At 40.4% G+C, this 21202-nt stretch overlaps 1 protein-coding gene across 3 annotated transcripts; it reads left to right on the top strand.

Moving 5' to 3' along the window:
* Positions 1 to 227: 227 nt before the first annotated feature.
* On the top strand, positions 228 to 21023 carry pdgfra (platelet-derived growth factor receptor, alpha polypeptide). 3 transcript variants are annotated; one of them, XM_053614373.1, is made up of 29 exons: positions 228 to 568; positions 3279 to 3357; positions 3495 to 3779; positions 4297 to 4542; positions 4632 to 4777; positions 5706 to 5868; positions 6653 to 6842; positions 7075 to 7190; positions 7383 to 7673; positions 7940 to 8203; positions 8302 to 8432; positions 8642 to 8810; positions 9535 to 9724; positions 9963 to 10078; positions 10423 to 10549; positions 10822 to 11018; positions 12359 to 12453; positions 12866 to 12998; positions 13965 to 14069; positions 14214 to 14324; positions 14485 to 14638; positions 14822 to 14982; positions 15527 to 15639; positions 16431 to 16553; positions 16740 to 16851; positions 17010 to 17109; positions 17199 to 17304; positions 18195 to 18433; positions 19473 to 21023. In XM_053614373.1, the coding sequence occupies exons 2-29, from the start codon at positions 3300 to 3302 to the stop codon at positions 19618 to 19620; spliced, it is 4389 nt and encodes a 1462-aa protein (XP_053470348.1). In that variant the 5' UTR covers positions 228 to 568; positions 3279 to 3299; the 3' UTR covers positions 19621 to 21023. The 3 variants fall into 3 exon arrangements, with proteins under 3 accessions (XP_053470348.1, XP_053470349.1, XP_053470350.1); XM_053614374.1 differs by having other exon boundaries at positions 228 to 575; XM_053614375.1 differs by lacking the exon at positions 228 to 568 and adding an exon at positions 2355 to 2866.
* Positions 21024 to 21202: the final 179 nt, after the last annotated feature.

Below are 21202 nucleotides of genomic sequence, written 5' to 3'. Positions count from 1 at the left end.
CACTAGTATGCAAGCACTTACATATAGTGCATAGTGAATCCCCTGGTTTCATTATGTTTATAAACTGCTCCTATTATAGATTACAGAAAGCGTCCTCTTGAACTGGTGCAAAAACATGAAAAGACATTTTTCTTCCTTTTTGAACATTTTTTTTCATGACCTTCTTCTAAAGTGCAGCGTTCAGAGAAATCCAATTCCTCAGCTAGGACTCTTACTTTGAAAAAAGAATGGGAGGGGGCGCTTCCTAAGAGTTATTTAGAATTTGAGCCAGATTATTAGTTCTCCGGGAAGGATGGACTGTAGGGCTGAATCAATTAGAGGGCGCAGCGGCGGTGCAGGCGCATGAGCGAGAGAGAGAGAGAGAGAGAGAGAGAGCGCAAACACTCCACACACACGCAGGCACACTTACATACATACGCACTGAAGATTAGAAGCGCTACAAAAGTAAGGAGGACCCTTACCAGTGCTCAGTGGAGAGTTGTCCAGGAGTACAGCCATTCAACTTGTTTTTGTTTTTGTTTTGTTTTTTCTTTCATCGAGGGAACACACAAAGGGATTTGTAAAAAAGGTATTGTGTGAGTAAATTGGTTTGATTACACTAATTGGCTCCCCATGTTTTTTTCCCCCTCTCAAACAATAGCCTCTTGTGCCTTTTTTTCCTTCCAAAAAGGCATACATTAGCTGATTAAATTCCAATTTATGTTTGCTTTCTATTCTTTCATAATCTATAAACAAGATAGCAACACTTTAATGAATTAATTAATTTGACAAATAATTTCCCAGCATTTTAGCATTTTCTCAACCAAAACAAGGGTATTGGATTTAATCTAATAATTTCATGGGTTTTATCGAGAAAGCCTTTTTCCCCTCCACGTCCATCCATTTCTGGGATTTTTTTTGCGTTTGAGCGCACTGCAGGATTTCCCCGCTTCTGAGTTTGATGTTCACCCCAACTTCTGCGCGCAGCCCAAGGCGGATTTACAGGCATTTCGGAGTTTCGCATATGGTCTCCAGTCCGAGCTCAGGGATTGAAAAGCGGCTCGACTCCAGCGCGCAGCTGGGGGTGCCATCCTGTATCTAATGGCAAACACATTTCACACTCTATACCAGCTTGATTCCCATTGACATGGAATGCACCCGAGTATGGAATATCTTACATCTGGAGCAATTTGCGCAGATATATTTCTTCCACCTATAAAGAATATAAACTCCGGATAAATCCTTTCACAGATTCAATGCGGCTTTGGATGCTTGAAGTATGCAACACTTGGATGAAAACCGTGGATGACTTCGCATGCATTTCTTTTTTTTTTTTCTTCAGATTTTCCCCCCGCTCCTCTGAAGCGTTACAGTGTACGCTACACTTTGAAGAGGACTTCACGGCCACGTATACGACCATTGGTGCCATCTCTTTGATTAAAGCAATTTCTGTGCATTGCAGAACTACACTATCTTTGGATAAACTTTTCCTCTATATTCCCATGGAGCATGTGGGATTTGGTTAAACAGGAGAGATAACGACAGAGGATGGTACGTTGTAACATTCCACTCTCAGCTGTTGCCCCAGAGTGTCAGGGCGCGCAAATTCACGGCTTTTGGGCAAAACAGATGCGCATCTGCGCGTTGGAGGAATGCAGTCGGTGGGCGATAGGAGAGCGGGTGGAGGTGGGGGAGTGCGGACTGAGGGTCTGTCCGAGATCTGAGCCTTCTTTACTCTGGAACTAAAACCACTCTCCTATCCCATTCCTTTGGGTTCGAGCGAGACCGTTGTGCGCGGGATTGTTAAACGGATAAGGAGCGTTTCGGATTCCCAAACCCGTGTTTTAAACACCCAGAGGACAGAGGACTCGTTTTAATTGCAGCTGGATTGGCCAAGGACCATTACTCCTACCCGAGTATTGCTCAAACAAGGGCTATAAAGAAATTCAGGCAAAAGTGGACTCCTCTGCCTCCATGGATGGAAACACAAAGGATAAGCTATGTACAAAACCGACCATCATCTTTACGCAATAAAGCAATACTTTTCTTTAGGTATTTAGCAGGCTCCGTTTATACACAGTTATACATATATATGTAGACATGATCAAATGACGCAAACCGTCTTTCCAGAGATTAAACGTAATTAAATAGCCTACACTGCCTAATTGACACACGGATGTTTACCAAAGGCCATACTTAAGTAAGAATGAGATGTTAGCTATCTCACAGAGAGCGGCTTTCTGTCTCTCGAGCGCTGATGAGATCCAGCGGGGGTCCAGAGCAGACAAACAGATAAAACAGAGACGCGCGGAATGTCCGATTGCAACCACTCTGGGGTATTTTCCCCCCTGATAAGGGCTAGTTTGATAATAAGAACTAGGCTTTGCGAAGATGAACAGACAAGATTACTGTTTGGAATAATTACTGTCTCACATTTTGGTACGAAACGTGAAGAAAAAAATAACAAAAAACCCTCATTTACAATTTTATACCCATTTACATTCTATTTATCGAGTTTGTAATCACTAAGGCGCATAGCCTATCTAGTAGCATTTATAAATTTGTATATTGTTTTAATTAAATGATACAGTTAAAAATAATAATAATTCAGATATCTAAAGAGACAAAAAGTTGATGCACTTGGATAATTCAAGACATTCTATTGTCCGTAGAAATGACTGCGATTAATTTGCCCCTCTGTGAAAACCCTGGAGTGTGTCGCCCCCTAGCGAGTGCAGTAAGATGATCTTCTCCATTGTGTGACTGGCGTCCTGTGATTCCGCAGCGACCGGAGGTTTTATGGACATTCCTTTGAAGAAGACATTTTCTGACGTCGATTTAATGGATTCCTAAACAAGACCCGAATCTATGGCTCCGTTTACACCTGGTATTAGCATCAGATCAGCGTGAAGCACAAAGTGTAGCCTAAATGTATTCCACATATTCCACACCAAAATGTGGTCGGGATTTTTATAAAAAATATTTTTGGTCCATTTTTTTGTCTCATTCTGAGACAGTCTGGTTTAATTTGTCAATTTTTTCTAAATAAGAAGCCCACAATGTGAACACTGTAAAATTCTTGTAAAATGTGCTATGAACATCTTGATCAACCTTAGATATTCATAATACTGTTTTGTGGCGTTCATACAGTCCAAGAAATTTAATTTTTGGAATATAATTCTGTAACCGATTGTAATTCTATGTCACCCAGATGGCTCACAGATGTGTTTAACATAGGCCATTGTAATGCATATCAATTGCAAAACCTAACCCTTCTCTCTCTCTCTCTCTCATTTCAGCTGAACACAACTTAAGCAACAATGTGGATACTGAAGACACATCTCCTTTTGGGGGTTGTCCTCTTTGGAATATTGCAAAGTAAGTTTTTTTTTGTTTGTTTTTTTTTTTTAAAGAAAAGAAAACTAAATGCTTATTTGCAGCAACCCTGAGTGTTGTTTAGTCTCCTGAATAAAGCCAACAGAAAATAATGCTTCTCTTGTGTACATGTTCTGTAGATGTGGCGTGTGAATTGCATCATCCTTTCATCGTTTCGGACACATACGAGTTCGTGTTAGAGCTGCACTCCGTGTTTAACATCAGCTGCACAGGGAAGAAGGACGTCATCTGGGAAGAGCCACTACCAGTCAACACACACGTGCTGCCCGGGTATTACATGACCACACTGCTGATTGACGGTGCCGAGGCTAGTCACACCAGAGCGTACACGTGCGTTTACCAGAGCCCAGATGCAGAGCAGGCAAACACGGACGACATAGCCAGCATCTACATTTTTGTCCCAGGCAAGTATTAACAACGGTCTAAAGTCAGTATGATGGAGGTGTTTTGTCAATTAGTGTAGTAGCCTACTGTATGAAATAGTGAAATTAGCCTAAATTAGAGTTCAATCAAGTCAGTTTAATACATTTTAGAATTTTATCTAAAAAAAGAAAAATAGTAGCTTGTCTGTAAAAGTCATCTGCAAAATAACATCAGTCATAGCTGGACTTATGAATTGACCCTGTTTGTAGAAATTTAGAAATTTAGAAAATGTAAAACTGTAACTCTGTACCAGTAGAGTCAATCCTTTTCTCAGCAAAAACTCAATATCTTTTATATTAAGTGATATAGTATTATTTAGTATTTAAAAATCGATTTAGTATTTAAGTAGTATTTAAACTTATACAGATTACCACTGGTAAATAAGTCGAGCCTGATGAGATGTATGACGTTATGTATGACAATTCTACAAATGTTATTTAGTTTTTGTATTTTCCTATACAACATTGGATGCTAACCTCCTGATATGTTTTACTTCAGACCCTCAAGTTCCATTCGTTCCTGGGGATCTGACGGAGGTCTCCCAGTATAACATTCCTTGCCGCGTTACAGATCCCAAATCTGTTGTGATTCTACGGAGTCTACCAAGTGGAGATGAGCTCACATATCACTATGAACAGAAGTATGGATTTGTTGGCTACTTTCCTCTTGGCGAGTACGTGTGTGAGACCGTTGTGAATGGTGCAACGGTCTCTAGCGTGGTGTACACAGTGAAGGACATATCAAGTAAGGCTAAGTTCACATTCCAATTAGGAATCATTTTATTTGACTGCTGCTAACTGTGTGTGTGTGTGTGTTTGAATGTCTGTGTTCAGATATGTTTAATGTGCCGGAGAAGGATTTCAGTGTGGACCTGACAGCCAGTCAGGAGGAAATAAAAGTGGGAGAAGCTTTTAACCTGACCTGCATGGTTCCACCTGGCGCTCTCTATGTCCAGGAGTGGTTGCATCTCAGTAAAGAGGTAAGGGAACGTTATTTTCCTATCCCACCCACGCACTCTCCCACTTGTTGGTCCCACAACGCCTTGCTCTTTCTTCATTAATCCGCTAAGGAGAAGGTACATACTGAATGACAGCCAACAAATCATTGGAGAGCAAAACTTTACTCTCTGGCGCATCTCTGTTTTGAAGCAGGCTTTGCGCGTGTGTGCGTGTGTGTGCACGTGTGTGTGTGCGCGTGTGTGCGCGCATGTGTGCACGTGTGAGACAAAATGAGTGCGTGACTGCATGTCAGTAAAAGATTAAAGGAGGACTTTTAGTGCTGACCATTTGCTCGAGTGTTTATGAGGGGGTTTGTCAGTGTGTGGGGTTTGATGCATCTCCAAAACAACAACTTTCTCAGCTATTCCTCAGTGTCTTTCATCCCTAAAGGGATATTGTAGCAAAATTTTTATATATATATATATATATATATATATATATATATATATATATATATATATATATATATATATATATATATTGTATGTATGTGATTAGAATGATAATTATAGTAAATTGTGTTTCCCTGTGCTCTGATATGAGCCATATACATATACAATTGTGCTTGTATGGGATCGCTTTCACTGGCTGTTTAGACGGTTTATTAGAGAAACTCACTCTAGAAGCACCAGAGCTGAGATAGCAACTCTTTTTTCAGCCTCCTGGGCAGATTTATTTCTGCTGACAGATAGACGCTCTCCCAAGCCCCACATGCTGAAGCCAGTGCCAGACTTGGAGATAGCCAGATCGAAAGAAAGACTAAAGCAGATCTTTTATGCAGGATATTTTAGCATACCTAAGGTAGATGACAGAGAGTAAGCGAACTATATATGGACTGTTCACTATATGCACAATATATATATATAAGTGAATGGTTTGTATTTCTGTTTCACTTTGACCCAACCCCAGGCTGTAGGTGCTATTCAGAAGAAGGAGACCTACCCTGATAAGGTTTTATATATCCTTAGTATCCCACATGCCTCAACGAATGACACTGGCTTCTACGAATGCTCAGTCACAGAGCAGTCCAGCGGCAAGACCCACTCCTCCCAAGTATCCATCATTGTCCATGGTAACAATCTGCTTCTTGCTTGATTATCCTGCACCTCTGTATTCTCCATGCAAAGCTACTGGAGGAAATGAATGAAACAGATGTGTACTGGGGCCCTGACAGACCAAGCCAACATCAAAGTACTAGCGACAACCAAGTTTCACTCATTGTCCCTTTACCCCTCACATGGTTTTGAAAGGTGCAGTCGAACACTACAAAAACTACATATGTACCGTCTGTGCCCGTATGATAATATTATCATACCAAGAGGGAGCAGTAGCAGATTATGCAAAAACATTTGTCTAAAATCTTCAACCAATATACATCATAGTATGCCCAAATTGTACACCACCCTATCAATATCAGTACCTATAGTAGTATACCAATTCAATATACTATTTACTGATGAGGTCTGACGTTTTGGACAAACAGAATAGCCTATCTATCACTTTTATACCACTGTAGGTCTGCTAATATTCTAAAAAGGTTTAGCTGTTTAAAACCTACAGTAAAGGTAGGTACAAGAGATGAGCAGTTGATAAATATTGTATATGCTCCTCTAAAGCCAATCAGAGGACTCTCTCTTCTGCCAGCCTTCGATACCATTTCAGCCTGCTCAGTTGTTAATGAGTGCTAATAAGGATTAGCACCTATGGGCAGGACATACCTGAAAAACCTCATGTGGTGGCTGGCGACCAAGGCTTGATGATATCCAATAGATAATAGTTGGCTTGGTGTATCATGGCCCCTTTCTTTTCTGTTCAGATTCTCTTTTTCACTCACTCGTCTTCCCTCTGGGTTACAGAGGGTTCTTTTGTTATTCTGGATCACAGTGGGATTGGAACAATAGAAACCATCTCTTTCGTGGAGAAGGCTGAATTCACCATTTACATTCATTCTGATGGTGTTCCCAAGGTCACGTGGTTCAAAGATGACCATGTATTGAATAGTAATTATATAATAACAACCAAGACCACTCTTCTAGGAGACAGAAGGTAAAGTTAGACATGATTCACCAGAACATCACACTTATCACCAGTGCTTTATCAGTGCTTGTATTTTCTCAGGATGTTAGCTGTTGGTTGAGGACATTTAGATCTCTATGATCTCTATGAGAAATCTGATTTATTGAAATTTGACACTGTGTGACAATATTCTGTATGTCAAGGGTCAGAAAGCCTGATGGAATTTCACTGTTCGCTTAAAGTTCATGTCTGTTCCATCAAGGTACGAGAGTGTTTTAATTCTGCGACACCCTGTAGAAGATGACAGTGGAACATATAAGATTACAGCGTCAGTCGGCTCACAGAGAAAAGAGTTTTCCTTCAAACTCTATGTTGAAGGTAATCTCCTATCCATTCCTTGTGCTATATGCTGTAGATACTTTATTTGTGCACAGACTGGCTGATGTAGTGATTCATTTACTTTGATATGACATTTTCACTGTAGTGGAGCAATCCAACCATGGTACTGATGTCTGTCCTAGTTTTCTAGAAATCGGGCTTATGTAGTAATTGTATGTGTGTCCACTCCAGCTGGTGAGCCCCAGATAACACAGCCCATGCTTGCTCCGGTAATCTGGCCCAGGAACAAGACCATGGTGGTGTTCCTTCACTCCATGTTTAGACTGACATGTCGCGGCCAAGCAGAAGTGTTCTGGAAAGGTCCCGTCTCCCTTGACAAGCAGAAGTCAGATGACAAGAGAGGCCTGTTCGTTTCCACGGTGACTGTGGACAGTGCTACTGCAACACACACCGGAGAATACACCTGTTTGTACAAGAATGAGAATCAGACTGACAAGAGCAGCATCTACATCTTTGTGCCAGGTATGGATCTACAGAGAGAAAGTGGTAGTGAAAAAGAGGTGACCGGACACAGGACACTGTGATTATGTAAACTTGCACTGATGGTGTTATGTAAACTTGTATTTGACTACATTTGTATTTTCTTGCTACAAATTTGACTGAATTTTGCTTTGCTTCTTTAGAATGTGGATGCATTTGTCTGCACATCCTGTTTTGCAAAAAAATTTTAAGCCAAACTTTAAAAATATTCTTCTCTCTCTCTCTCTCTCTCATCATGCTAACCCCAGATCCGGACATGCTGTTTGTGCCCCTGCCGCCCTATGGGCACCATGTGCTAAAGAGCCCAGATGAGATGGAGATTCCATGCCGCGTGTCTGATCCGAATGCTCGTGTGACGCTGTTCCATGTGGAGACTCAGCAGGTTGTGTCCACCAACTATGACAGCAAGAAGGGTTTTCTAGGCAACTTCACACCTGGGACATATGTGTGTCAGGCCATTGTGGATGGAGAAGAGCATGAGAGTGACGAGTACATTGTCCATGGCTGGACAGGTAAGGCTATACATGTTTGGGACCAACCTTGACCAAGGTTCAAATATCAAATTTATGTTGGTATACATCTCTTGCTCTCTCTCTTTTATTTTGTTCAGTGGGCTCAGGGCTGCACGTAGAGCTGAAGGCAGAGAAGAAGGCTCTGCTGGTTGGGGATACCCTCATTGTAAACTGTGTAGCCAATGGCAGTGACTTGCTAGATCAACAATGGAAGTATCCTGGAAAAATGGTGAGAGTCAAATATTCCACAAACTTTCCAACAAAGTTTCATTTATGATTGTAAGCATGTTCTGGTGGTTATATGGGCAATAACTGTGCAATATTATCTCAGATATTACCATTTTAATATTACAACTAGGTTTCCCGCCCAGATGCATAATATTCACATTTTCTTTGCTTAATTAATGATGGATTTCTCTCTCTGTCTCTCTCTGTCAGGCGGATCGTGGTAAGACGACACTAAAGGAGAACAAAAAAGATCAGGAGATCTATTACACCCTGACTGTGCCCGATGCTAAAACTAAAGACAGTGGAACTTATGCCTGTTCCATCAGTGACATTATGAGCAATGAGAGCCAAATCAAAGAGCTCACCATTACTGTCTATGGTACAGTACAGATAACTCTAATACACAGTTTTATGCATGGTACATATAGTATATACTGTATACAGACAAGAGACATTGGCATTGTTTCCCTTCATTATGTTATTAGAGAGAAGCATCACTGCCAATCAGTAAAAAGTCACTGTCTATCTTCTGTCTATCCTGATGAGAGTGCTCTCTTTTAGGATGACAATGCCCCCACTGATAGGGCATGAGATCTCATTGAATGAGTACGAAAATGACATATATCAAATGCTATGGCCATCACAGTCACCAGATCTGAGCCCAGTTGAGCACATATGGGAGACATCTTCATCAAAACAGTAGTTGAGGGAATATGTTTTAGATGAACAGTGTTCATCGTTCCAGCACAGGTTCAAAGACGTGCACTGGAAGGATGCCTGCGATAGATTTAGACACTTTACATCAGTATTTCCTTTCATTTGTCACCCATCTGAGTTCCAGTTAAATACACTGGAATTTAAAACTCTAACTGGTGTTATGTATGTGAACTGAGAAATGTTTGTGTGAAACAATTCAGCTGTCTCTTTGTCTTTACAGTGAATACAATGCAATTGCACGTGATTTCTGTTGAGAGTTTGGGAAATGTGTCTAGAAAGCGGTGTATTCTTTAGTTTGCATTTTTATGTTATGATTGTGAACTGAACGTTCCACGGTATTCCTGTTTGTTGATGTATACTTTACTCTTCTATCCCAAACTCTCCAGAGAGGGAGTTTGTATCTCTAGATCCAATGTTTGGCCATGTGGAGACAGCCAAACTGAACGATGTTCAGGAGTTCAAGGTGGACATTGAGGCTTTTCCTGAACCTAAGGTCACGTGGTGGAAGGATGGCGTCGTATTGGGTGATATTGCTGCAGAGTTTACTACCTCCCTTCAGACGATCAACGAGACAAGGTTAGACACCTAGGACACACGCGATTTGACGTAACACAAGCGTTTTTGGAGTGAGGCTCAGATAACTCATTTGCAAAAAGATTTAACTCTAAATGTGACCTAGTTGAGGGACATTCAGTGCATGCATTCACATTAACATTCAATTTCTACTATACTTGGAGGTGTTTTTGTATAAAGTGTGTTCATTTACTAATAATTTCAATATGCCAGCATGCACATAACCTACGTGTGTGTGTAGGTACCAGAGCACTCTCACTCTGATTAGAGCTAAGGCTGAGGACAGTGGCAATTACACGGTGCAAGCTGTGATAGGCAACCAGGCTGCAAGCTACTCGTTCAACCTTCAGGTCAAAGGTAAAATCCAGAAATGTTTGCAGCCTTGTCATTTCCCCTGTGTCTGTCTTTTCACTTTGTTCTGAATTTGCAGGGGTTTCAGTCACAACTTTATTTTCATGCATTTGCATGCGTATTTTTCTTTTGACTGCCCATGCATCCTTTCTTTGTCCATTCGCTTTCTGTTTTGCCTGCATTTTCATATATGTTAGAACTTTAAGAGAATATTAAATTTCTCTTAAGCTGTTTTATTTTAGTAGTTCTGAATGTTATTGTCTTATATGGCTTTGTAAAGTATATGTAGTAAACTATGTAGCTGTGTGGATCTCTGCTAATAGTAATGCATTCCTGTATGTGTACCATAGTTCCTGCTATAATCGTGGACCTGCTGGACCTGCACCATGGCTCAGAAACAGGCCAGGCTGTGGTGTGTATTGCCAGAGGATCTCCCGTCCCTGAGGTGGAGTGGTACATCTGTAAAAACATTAAACAGTAAGTATGACTGAGACTTGCTCTTCTCGCTATAACTGCAACAGTTCTCTTTTTTTCTTTTTCATTTCATCTTTTGTTTTTTGTTTTGCACCACAAGTTCCTTCCTTTTCTTTCGTTTGTTCAGGTGTTTTTTATTCCACACGTACACTTTCGGTCCTGTTTCTATAAATAAATTGTCTATAAATTGTCACATTCTCAATCAACGTTAATGACAGTGTGACAAAAGCATATGTGACATCATCACATTCACCTCTTATTTCCTTATTCCTTAGGTGTTCCAATGACTCAACCGAGTGGTCACCTCTTCAGACCAACACCACTGGCATCACCATTGATGCACACATAGACCAGGACAACCAGTTGGAGAGTCAGGTGATCTTTGGACATCTGGAGAACACGCTGGCTGTGCGCTGCCTGGCACGGAACGAGATGGTCGCTGTGTCCCGTGAGATCAAACTGGTGGCCAATGGTGAGATTCTTCATCATCCCGTGGCTCTCATAGGCTGACTACATTCAGGAAAATTACTAATTGTTTTTGCAAGACATTTAACACAATACTGTCTAATGTAGGGTTAATGACAATCATTTTTAACTCCTTCGATCAGTCCCTGATCTCAAAAATAAGCATTTTATGTTAAAGACATGGACCAGCCTAGACCAGTAGTTCTCAAAGCGGGGTTAAAGGGTTGGTGGTGGTGGAAATCCCAAACCACATTATCAAATTTATATATTTAGGGGTCCAAGCACAAAAGTCAACTTAGATAGAATGTGTTCCAATGATGGAAAATTAAGGATTAGAAAGCTGTATGGCTCCATAAAATATTATTTGGCAAATTTAAAAAATATTCATGAATAAATCCAAACTCAGAGGTCCATCGAGTTTATTTTTCACAGTTAGCAGGGTCTCTGGCTACACCACTGAAATAAACAACTTTGTTACTTGTTAAGTGTCAGGCACAAGCACAAGCAATCAACGGCTGTGGCTCAGGTGGTAGAGCGGGTTGTCCACTAATCATAGGGTTGGTGGTTCGATTCCCGGCCCACATGACTCCACATGCCAAAGTATCCTTGGGCAAAACTCTGAACCCCAAGTTGCTCCTAATGGCAAGTTACTGCCTTGCATGGCAGCTCTGCTACCATTGGTGTATGGGTGAATGAGAACGAGTGTAAAGCACTTTGTAGAACCAATAAGGTTAAAAAAGGGCTATATAAATGCAGACCATTTACCATCAACGCTTTCCTCAATGTTCATTAATCATACTACTCACATTTGTGCCATTGTCAGTGTCATATCTTCACCCAGCTACTTCTATATACCATTTTGGCCTTGGTACTGTGTGCTTGCGTGTGTGTGTGCGTGCGTATGTGTGTTTCAGGAAGGGCAACTCTGCTCTACCAAAAGTTACACTTTGCTGATAACCCTTACATCTGTTAGCATCATTCTGTCAGGTTCCCCATGTAGTAAACTTCTGATAGGTTCCCCATGTGGCCCTTCTGAAAGGGAAATCCATATGCCATATGCCCTTTTGGTTTATCCATTCAGTGTCTATGGACCATTTTTTCGAAATAGCTGAGTTACACGGTAAATCGTTTAACCAAATTTAGTGTGCACTTCAAGATGGTACAATGTAATTGTAATTAATGAAGTAATGAAGATATTAAAAGACTTAATTTATATTCAATCATAGACAATATCCAAAGACATGATTAGATTAGCAAAATCAATTATTTATAGGTTTCCAAATTCTCAAAATGACTAAACTATCAAGTTAGAATTTGCTCTTATGCCAACGGTGGTGATGTGTTCAGGTCCGCACTCAGAGCTCACTGTGGCGGCTGCTGTTCTGGTGCTGTTGGTTATTGTCATCATCTCACTCATTGTGCTGGTCATTATCTGGAAACAGGTACACACTTCCACAGTCATTTTTTTTTTAGTCACTCAAAATGCATTCACTCACTCACTCCATCACAAGCGGATTCACTATATTCAGCCATTCATCCCAGTGCTTGTTTACAGTGTAATTTACTTCACTTTAATTCACTCACTCAATTCATAATTTGCTTTTTTTTTTATTCATTCATTGAATCACCTGTTTACTTTTTCACTCTGTCTGATTTCAAGGCACCCAAACAAAGACTTTATGTGACTGTAATCTCTCCCCTGCTGCTCCAGGATAAATACGGCTTTAGATTTTGTACACTGTATTAACCATTACACAAATTTCTAAATATATTTTATACTGTGCAGTATTAAACTCTGTTCTCAGCACAAAAACGTATCAATCTACAAACCTATCCCATCTATATGCATTTCAGAAGCCACGTTATGAGATCAGGTGGCGGGTCATTGAGTCAGTGAGTCCAGATGGGCACGAGTATATCTATGTGGATCCCATGCAGCTGCCCTACGACACACGCTGGGAATTCCCACGTGATGGCCTTGTCCTTGGTGAGTCAAAAGATGTTCCACCCTCCTCCCTCTGGCTCTTCAACTTGTGGTGATGTAATCGAATGGATTGTGGTCAGGTGTGTTGGCTTGTTTCAGTATGCGGTTTGTTCAGCCTTGTGATACCAACATTGTCAAGCTGTGGTGTGTGTGTGTGTGTGTGTCTGCACAGCGGTCACTTGGTGGGTTCACAGTGGTTGTGAACAAAGGTGGTTTTTCTTTACATTAAAGTCCTAGTCGTGTAGTCGAACAGTCACAGATGCCCTGTTGGCTTGCCTTGTGTTGCCCCGTTGAGCCAGATTTTTGGAGGCACCACAGAGCCTTAAGAAGCCCTCAGACAGAATGTAAAGAAAATCTTCTGGTGAAAAAGCTTTTTACATAAACATTATCTACTGCATGTGAAATTTAACCCTGTGAATTCACCAACATGCAAAGTGTTAATAGAAAACAAGATTTAGCCAGGCCATGGTCTTGAAAAATAGACCAACTATTGATTATTATGTAGCAGTTACAGTACCCTTGACTTGCATCTGCCAATGCAGATGTATCAGACTGTGAAATGTTTAACATAAAGGTGGAATCAATTGGTTGTGAGTCAAATCTCATTTGGTATTTCTTGAAATGACTTGGTATTATTTGGTTATTATAAGCAACCCCCCAACATTCCGGCAGCTTCCACTAAAATAACGGCTCCAAAATATCTCCCTAAATCCTGTGGATTACCAACCTCCAACTTGTCAGGACAGTCAAAATGATTTACATGGCGTTGCTTGAACGAGAATTCAGGCGTGTTTTTTGGGGTGTGGCTTTGGAGGAAATACTGTAGGGAGGGATTATATTTGTTTAAACTTTGAGTTTCAAAACAGCCTCGGCTAACTTTCACCCAAAGCACTGACCATATCGGTGGAAGGTGTGAAACTTTGCATATGCTAAACAAGCATATGATTTCACTGTGAATGTCTTTCACAGGCCGTATTCTGGGCTCAGGGGCCTTTGGGAAGGTGGTGGAAGGCACTGCGTATGGACTCAGTCGTTCTCAGCCAGTAATGAAGGTCGCAGTGAAGATGCTCAAACGTGAGTTAGCTTGCACACTTATAGAGAAAAAAACAGAGCAAAGAAAAATGCTTCATCAATCTTATTGAGCTTTATTTGATGTGCACTAATTTATGTGGCACTTATGTGTTTCATTGGTTGGTTGATTTTTGATTGGTCCCTTAGCAACGGCTCGCTCCAGTGAGAAACAAGCACTGATGTCAGAGCTGAAGATCATGACTCACCTGGGCCCCCACCTCAACATTGTCAACCTGCTCGGTGCATGCACCAAATCAGGTACACAAAAACAACACAGCTATACAAAAACTGTATAGACACATACACACACATACACAAGCACAAAAGTGTTCATTATTCATTAGGACTTGGGAGTGTGTGGGCAGAGCTGTGGCTGAGATATACACCCCCCCCCCCCCCCCCAACCCCCTTCTCTCAGGTCCTATCTACATCATTACCGAGTACTGTTTTTATGGAGACCTGGTGAACTACCTGCATAAGAACAGAGACAGCTTCCTGAGCCGACAGGCTGAGAAGGGCAAGAAGGATCTGGACATCTTTGGCATCAATCCAGCTGATGAGAGCAGCAGAAGGTCAGTGTGCACACGCATGCATGCACATACACACACACACACACACACACACACACACACACACACACACACAAGCTCCAGCTTATGCAGAGGATTGACAGCTAGTTTTCAGCTAGTCACGATAAAGTAATGTTACCGTGTGTGTGTGTGTGTGTGTGTGTGTGTGTGTGTGTTTGCCCTCAGTTATGTGATCCTGTCGTTTGAGGAAAAAGGAGACTATGTGGATATGAAGCAGGCAGACACAATGCAGTATGTCCCCATGTTGGAGAGGAGCAACGCCTCCAAATACTTCGACCTTCAGAGAGATGACTATGATCACCCTCCCTCTCACAAACACATCAACGGTAAAACACACAGTCAGCAAAACTCGCTCTCACAAACGGCCCACAAAAACAAACTCATTCTTTCATGCACATGGACGTGACACAAACTTCCTTGGATCAGAAAACATTGTAGCAATGAGATATTTTTCTTTCACTTTTTGCCCGAGTGTTTTATTTGTTTTGGAGTCTTCCTTCGTTTTCTTCAGTTTTCCCTGTTCAGTTTGGCTTGCTTGCATCTGGTTTGACTTGGCAATAACTTTTTAAACTCACACACACCCACACATCTGCATACACACTGATGTTTTGGCTGCAACCGTGAAGGCGTCCACCCTTGTTTCTGAGTATATGATGCATTGCACTCCGTGCACCCTGCATTTACTGGAGATAATTGTAGTATGTGGGGTTTGCTGCATGCTTCACCCAGCCATTTCAAGGACCTATATGAGCAGCTCTTGAAAAATGTACTCGCACCTCATGTACAACAGTCCAAGCCATATTGCCCACACGTTCAAAGGGAAGCTAGTATGTTTAACTTGGACTCTGTGTGTGTGTGTGTCCCCAACAGAAAGTGAGGTAGAAAAGCTTCTCTCTGATGACTCAGAGCGCTTGACCACAATGGATCTTCTTAGCTTCACCTATCAAGTGGCCAGAGGGATGGAGTTCCTGGCCTCCAAAAATGTGAGTCTAAAATGATAACTGATGCTGGCTGTGTAACAATGATAAACTTTACAGAAGCTATTAGTTGGTTTGATTTTAATAATGATTGCCCTCAGACTGGCTCTCAAAACATTTTTGAGAGTTTTAGCTAAAATGTTATATTAAATGGCTTCCAGATCTACTAGTTAGAAATTCAAACTCCACCACAGAAAATTGTTGTTTTCTTTGTTTCAAACTGAAACACTTTAGTTTACATACTCTAACTGCTATACACACACACACACACACACCAATCCTTAAGGGATGCAACCGTTGCTCCAGCCAATGTTTTGTGAAACTCCCAACTGACCTGTTTAAATTGTGGGGTTGGGGTGGCTTGAGAAAAGCCCAAACACTCAGAATAGAACATAAGAGCGTGTTTCTGTACATTATGACATGTTATTAAACTATGATATTGCATATTACAAAAATATGCTATTAGAGGACCACACATCAGGTATGAATTTAGTTTCGTGGGCATTTAAATGCTTCCAGAAGAGTTTCAAAGATAATCCAGCAGATTTACTGGTTTTTTAGGGGGGTTTTCTTTTCTTTTTTCAGACCACCCTTACAGAGAGGAAGCTGTAATATAATGACAAATATTGAATGGACAGAGAATTAAACAGTATATGAATTTCAGATCAATTTGTTTAGGTATGGTAGCACAGTGTGACCATTGAGACAACAGTCAAAGAATTGATCAAACTCTTTCAGATTGATGGAAAGATGGAAAGAGCCTATAACTGGATTTAATGTCTCTCTGTTATATACAGTGTGTTCACAGAGATTTGGCAGCTCGAAATGTTCTGCTGTCTCAGGGGAAGATTGTGAAGATCTGTGACTTTGGGCTGGCCAGGGACATCATGCACGACAACAACTATGTATCCAAAGGAAGTGTAAGTGTCTCGTCTTCTTTGCTATGCTTTTCTGTGTTGAATGTTTCCTACATAAGAATACATCGGCCTACATAAGCATGCATTGTGGTGTTGAAGTATGTTTCTTCTCTCTCTCTCTATCTCTCTCTTTTGCTCTCTCTCGCTCTCTCTCTCTCTCAATCTCTCTCTCACTCTATACATAAACAGACCTTCCTGCCAGTAAAATGGATGGCCCCTGAGAGCATCTTTGATAACCTGTACACCACTCTGAGTGATGTCTGGTCTTACGGCATTTTATTGTGGGAGATCTTTTCTCTGGGTATATCATCAGTTTCTGGCTATATCTTTTGAAGATTCATTGGCGATCTCCTTTTTAGACAAATACCTGATTGAGAAGAAGCCAAGAAAGGATTCTATTGTGAATTCAAAATATCTTCCTTTTTTTAATCTTTATATTTGATATGTATATGTATGCAGGCGGGACCCCTTATCCTGGCATGGTTGTGGACTCCAGCTTCTATAACAAAATCAAGAGTGGCTACAGGATGGCCAAACCTGAACACGCTTCCAGTGATGTGTAGGTTCAGCTTAACAACAAATTGTTTTTTTTTTTTTTTGAGTATTGCAAGCTTTCCTGCCTGATTGTCAATGCTTGTGTCAATGTAGTTATGAGCTGATGGTGAAGTGCTGGAACAATGAGCCAGATAAGAGACCCTCTTTCCACAGTCTGAGTGAGAGTGTGGCCACCCTGCTGCCCTGCGGATACAAGAGGGTAAGATCTAGTGGACCAGTTGGTTCTATATGTAATCTTTAGGCATTTGTACTGAATCCTTTTCCTATTTTTGCCTCTGTTCTTGTCGCTGCTTCTCTCAATTTCCCCCATCCATGAACTTTGTACTTGTGTGCATCAGTAATCATGTCACTCTGCCTAAACTAGCTTCCTGTTTCCTGTGGTATTAATTCAGTTTGTCACCCTGAGCACACAGACTAGGTGTGTAACGCTCTGTAACAGCAATTAGTATGCTAACACTCCAACTGGCTAACACCCGACAGGACCAAATCCACCCAGAGCGTACGCTTGTTAGCCATAATGACCTTCCTAAACATGTGCCACACATGTCACTTCAAAACACAAGTTTCCTAGAGTCACATGGCCAGGGGCTAACTAGATTCTGTAATAGCACCTTGGGAAGGGGTGTGGTGGGAAATGTGGTTCTTTATAGGTTTTTCCAAATCCTTGCAGGACCACAGAGCGGGTGTGTAAATGGAACAGAGCTATGTTTATAGCAGTGTTTAAGGGAATATACTGGAGAATATAGAGACCACTAAAGATGATCCAACTTCCTTCCCTATTTCCTTCAAGCATTTTGAAAGACAGGAGCACATTTTAATGCTGTAATGGCAGATATAATCTAGCAATTAGATCTCAAATACCTCTTGCTGAAGTACATCACTGGTAGCATGGTCTAGAGCAGGGCTGTCCAATCTTATCCGGAAAGGGCCACTGTGGGTGCAGGTTTTCATTAAAACCAAGCAGAAGGTCTAGAGTTTGTGAAACACAAATCTTATTACATGAGCTCATCCTAAATATTAGACTGGAAAAACATATGAATGCGTCAAAATTGGTCAGCTGTCTAATAAGAGGTGTTTGTGTCTGTGCAGAGCTATGAGCGTGTAAATAACGACTTCCTGAAGAGCGACCACCCGGCGGTGACCCGTGTGCAGTGTGTGCAGAGCGATGAGACCTATTTGGGTGTGGCCTATAAGAACCAGTGCAAGATGAGAGAGCGTGAAAGCGGCTTCGAGGAGCAGAGACTGAGCTCAGACAGTGGCTACATCATCCCTCTGCCTGACCTTGAACCCCTTTCCGACGAAGAATACACCAAAAGGAACCGTCACAGGTAGGCAGCCCATACCAGCTGTTCATTTATAAAACATAGACTATTTATTATAATCTGTAAAAATGGAACAAACTACACTGTAGTTCATATATTAATAAAAGCACTGTAATAATAGTGGACTGAGTTTTGAATGGTCTGATATTGCAGACACGTTTTTGAGAAAGGTGTACATATGTATATAAATGTATTTGGTCAGAAATGTGGACAGATATTTGGATTAAATACCTGCCTAAATTATATTTCAACTGTGAATCAATTAAATAACTAAATGAAACTTACATTCCTGACTATATGAAATGCAATATATATATATATATATATAGAAATATATCAAGATAGCAAACACTGGAAAAAAAATCACACCGGACAGTAATGACAGGGACGTCCTGAAGTCCTTTAATGCAACAGAAATTTGTGAACGTCTGCAATTTTTCATTTATTAATGAACAATTGTAGTGAACAGTTGTAGTTTTGATTTGTTTATAGTTACATTTAATGTTCCACAAAAACAAGTTAGTTCCTGTTCTCACTTACATTATATCAGCTATTAACAGTTGTTTAATGACCAGCCTCTTTTTCTCACCCTTGAAATGAATAACAAGTCAAAAACACAGCTTTTCATGTTATTGAGAAACTGGAAAGTCCTGCAAAGGCACCTGGAAATGTGGAAAGCTGTTACAAAGCACTGATACTGGAGACTCCTTCCATCAATGTGAAATAAACATCTCCTTACAAAGCTTCGCCATGTCAATGAGTGTACTCCTGTTAAATAATAGCACATTTCTTTAAAAAAAAAAAAAAAACCTAGTCTATTATTAGTCCCTGAGAATGAGTGAGTGGTTACTATAGAAACAATAACAGATTAGAATGAGCACATTAATAAAAACCTGGGATTTGAATTACAACCAGCACTGAAAAGGAATGAACACCTTCTGACCAATCAAATTCAAGAATTCGACAGCATGTCCAGGTCAATCGTTATTATTACGTTTGTGAAACAGTAAAATAATGAATGAACTGTAAAAACGTGTGTTTGCAGCTCTCAGACATCTGAGGAGAGCGCTATAGAGACCGGCTCGAGCAGCTCCACCCTGCCCAAGCGGGAGGGAGAGACCCTGGAGGACATTACGCTGCTGGATGAGATGTGCCTGGACTCGGGAGATCTGGTGGAGGACAGCTTCCTGTGAGAGATGGAAAGAGAAAAAGAGAGGATGAGAGAGACCCTGTTTAGCAATTCATCCGAAAGGGAGGAGGAGGAGAGAAGGGCTAAAATGCAAGCATCAATACAAGAACTCTTCAGAATAGCCCTTTTCTATCTCCCACCTGTTCTCTGAACTCTTGCTCCCGTGTCATCCACCTGCCCCTAGAATCCTCAAAGGAAAAAAAAAAGATTCTTCACAGCCTGGATGTCCTGTAAAGGTCAGCTATAATTAGAGACAGCGTCCTCTACTGGTTCGGAGGACTGTCTGGGTACTCAAACTATGAGGAATTAAGGAAATAATACAGAATATTAACATTTTTGTATAGAAGTTTATTTTGATGGGCATTCAGAACAGTGAATTAAGCAGGAATGTATCAAGACCTGAGCGTACTATTGTATTCTCCATAACCAGTTTATTTACCAATGAGTCAGTCTGTGCTTCCAATGACCACTACACCTGAACAAATGAACTGACCTGACGCAATTTATTTCCATTCACATCCATTTCCTAACACGTTGCACAAACACAAACTTTTGACTAAATATTTAGATCCTTTAGCTGATACATACAGTATATCGTCCGAGATGCAATAAGTGCAGCAGTTTTGAAATTTTTTATTTTTTTTTAAAAGTGTAATAGTTTGTGAATATTGGGGAGGGAAGGGGAAAGTTTTTATGGTTCTAAATGAAGAACACAGCAATAATGTTTTGACTTTTATATGGCACACAAACCTCACCCCATTGCAGTACAACCGTACCAAAGCGTGGACCAAAGATTAAACATTCTGTTCAATGTGTTGAGCAGAAGCAAAGGCAATATCGCCATTGATGACAATAAGTACGTTTTCTACCAGTGTTATAGTACACAGGAACTGTGTTTTTACCCTGTGGCAGCGATGAACTAATCACCTCAATGAGAGGAGAAACTTGTGGTAGCTTGATTGGCCTTTAAAGGTCAAATTTTCACAATAAGCTGGAATGTTTTGTTGCTGTGTATAACAATGTACCATAATCATCTGTTTACTATTTGCATAATCTAAACCAAATGACATATTATATTGGCTGGTTTAGATGTTGTACCCAAAGGTTCCCTTTCATCCTTTCAGCTTTTTGTTAAAGCTTTAGATCTGTACCATAGTAGCAAAATAACCGTAGTAATATTGTAGAGAGAGGGAAGACATCTTGAATGTAGTTGTCTAGTATTTCATATAAGATTACAATAACCCAAATATTATTAAACCTATTTCTAGACATTTTCTACACATTTGAAGGTTTAAATTGTCTTATACTGTTGGTAGATAATTATGCTTCTTTCTAGACATACTTAAATGCTTAAAATATATATATATATATTTTTAAAATGTGAAATTAGTTAAAAAAAATTCTCTCTCTCTCACTATATATATATATATATATATATATATATATATATATATATATATATATATATATATATATATATATATATATAATATATGTGTCTAGAAATAGGTTTATTAATCTTATATTTGCTTTACTGTAGTCTCATAATTGGATAAATTAGATAAATTTGATATCTATATTCAAGA

This window comes from Ictalurus furcatus, chromosome 25 (assembly GCF_023375685.1).
Source record: "Ictalurus furcatus strain D&B chromosome 25, Billie_1.0, whole genome shotgun sequence".
In the NCBI taxonomy this organism is placed as follows: Eukaryota; Metazoa; Chordata; class Actinopteri; order Siluriformes; family Ictaluridae; genus Ictalurus; species Ictalurus furcatus.
This window is presented reverse-complemented; position numbering and strand designations above follow the sequence as displayed.

What these genes read in the sequence shown, in the direction of transcription:
- pdgfra (XM_053614373.1), top strand. Translation starts at nt 3,300, where the DNA reads ATGTGGATACTGAAGACACATCTCCTTTTGGGGGTTGTCCTCTTTGGA. An exon ending in CATTGTCCATGGCTGGACAG is followed by an intron (nt 8,204 to 8,301) that starts GTAAGGCTATAC and finishes TATTTTGTTCAG; the next exon opens with TGGGCTCAGGGCTGCACGTA. An exon ending in GGAAGTATCCTGGAAAAATG is followed by an intron (nt 8,433 to 8,641) that starts GTGAGAGTCAAA and finishes TCTCTCTGTCAG; the next exon opens with GCGGATCGTGGTAAGACGAC.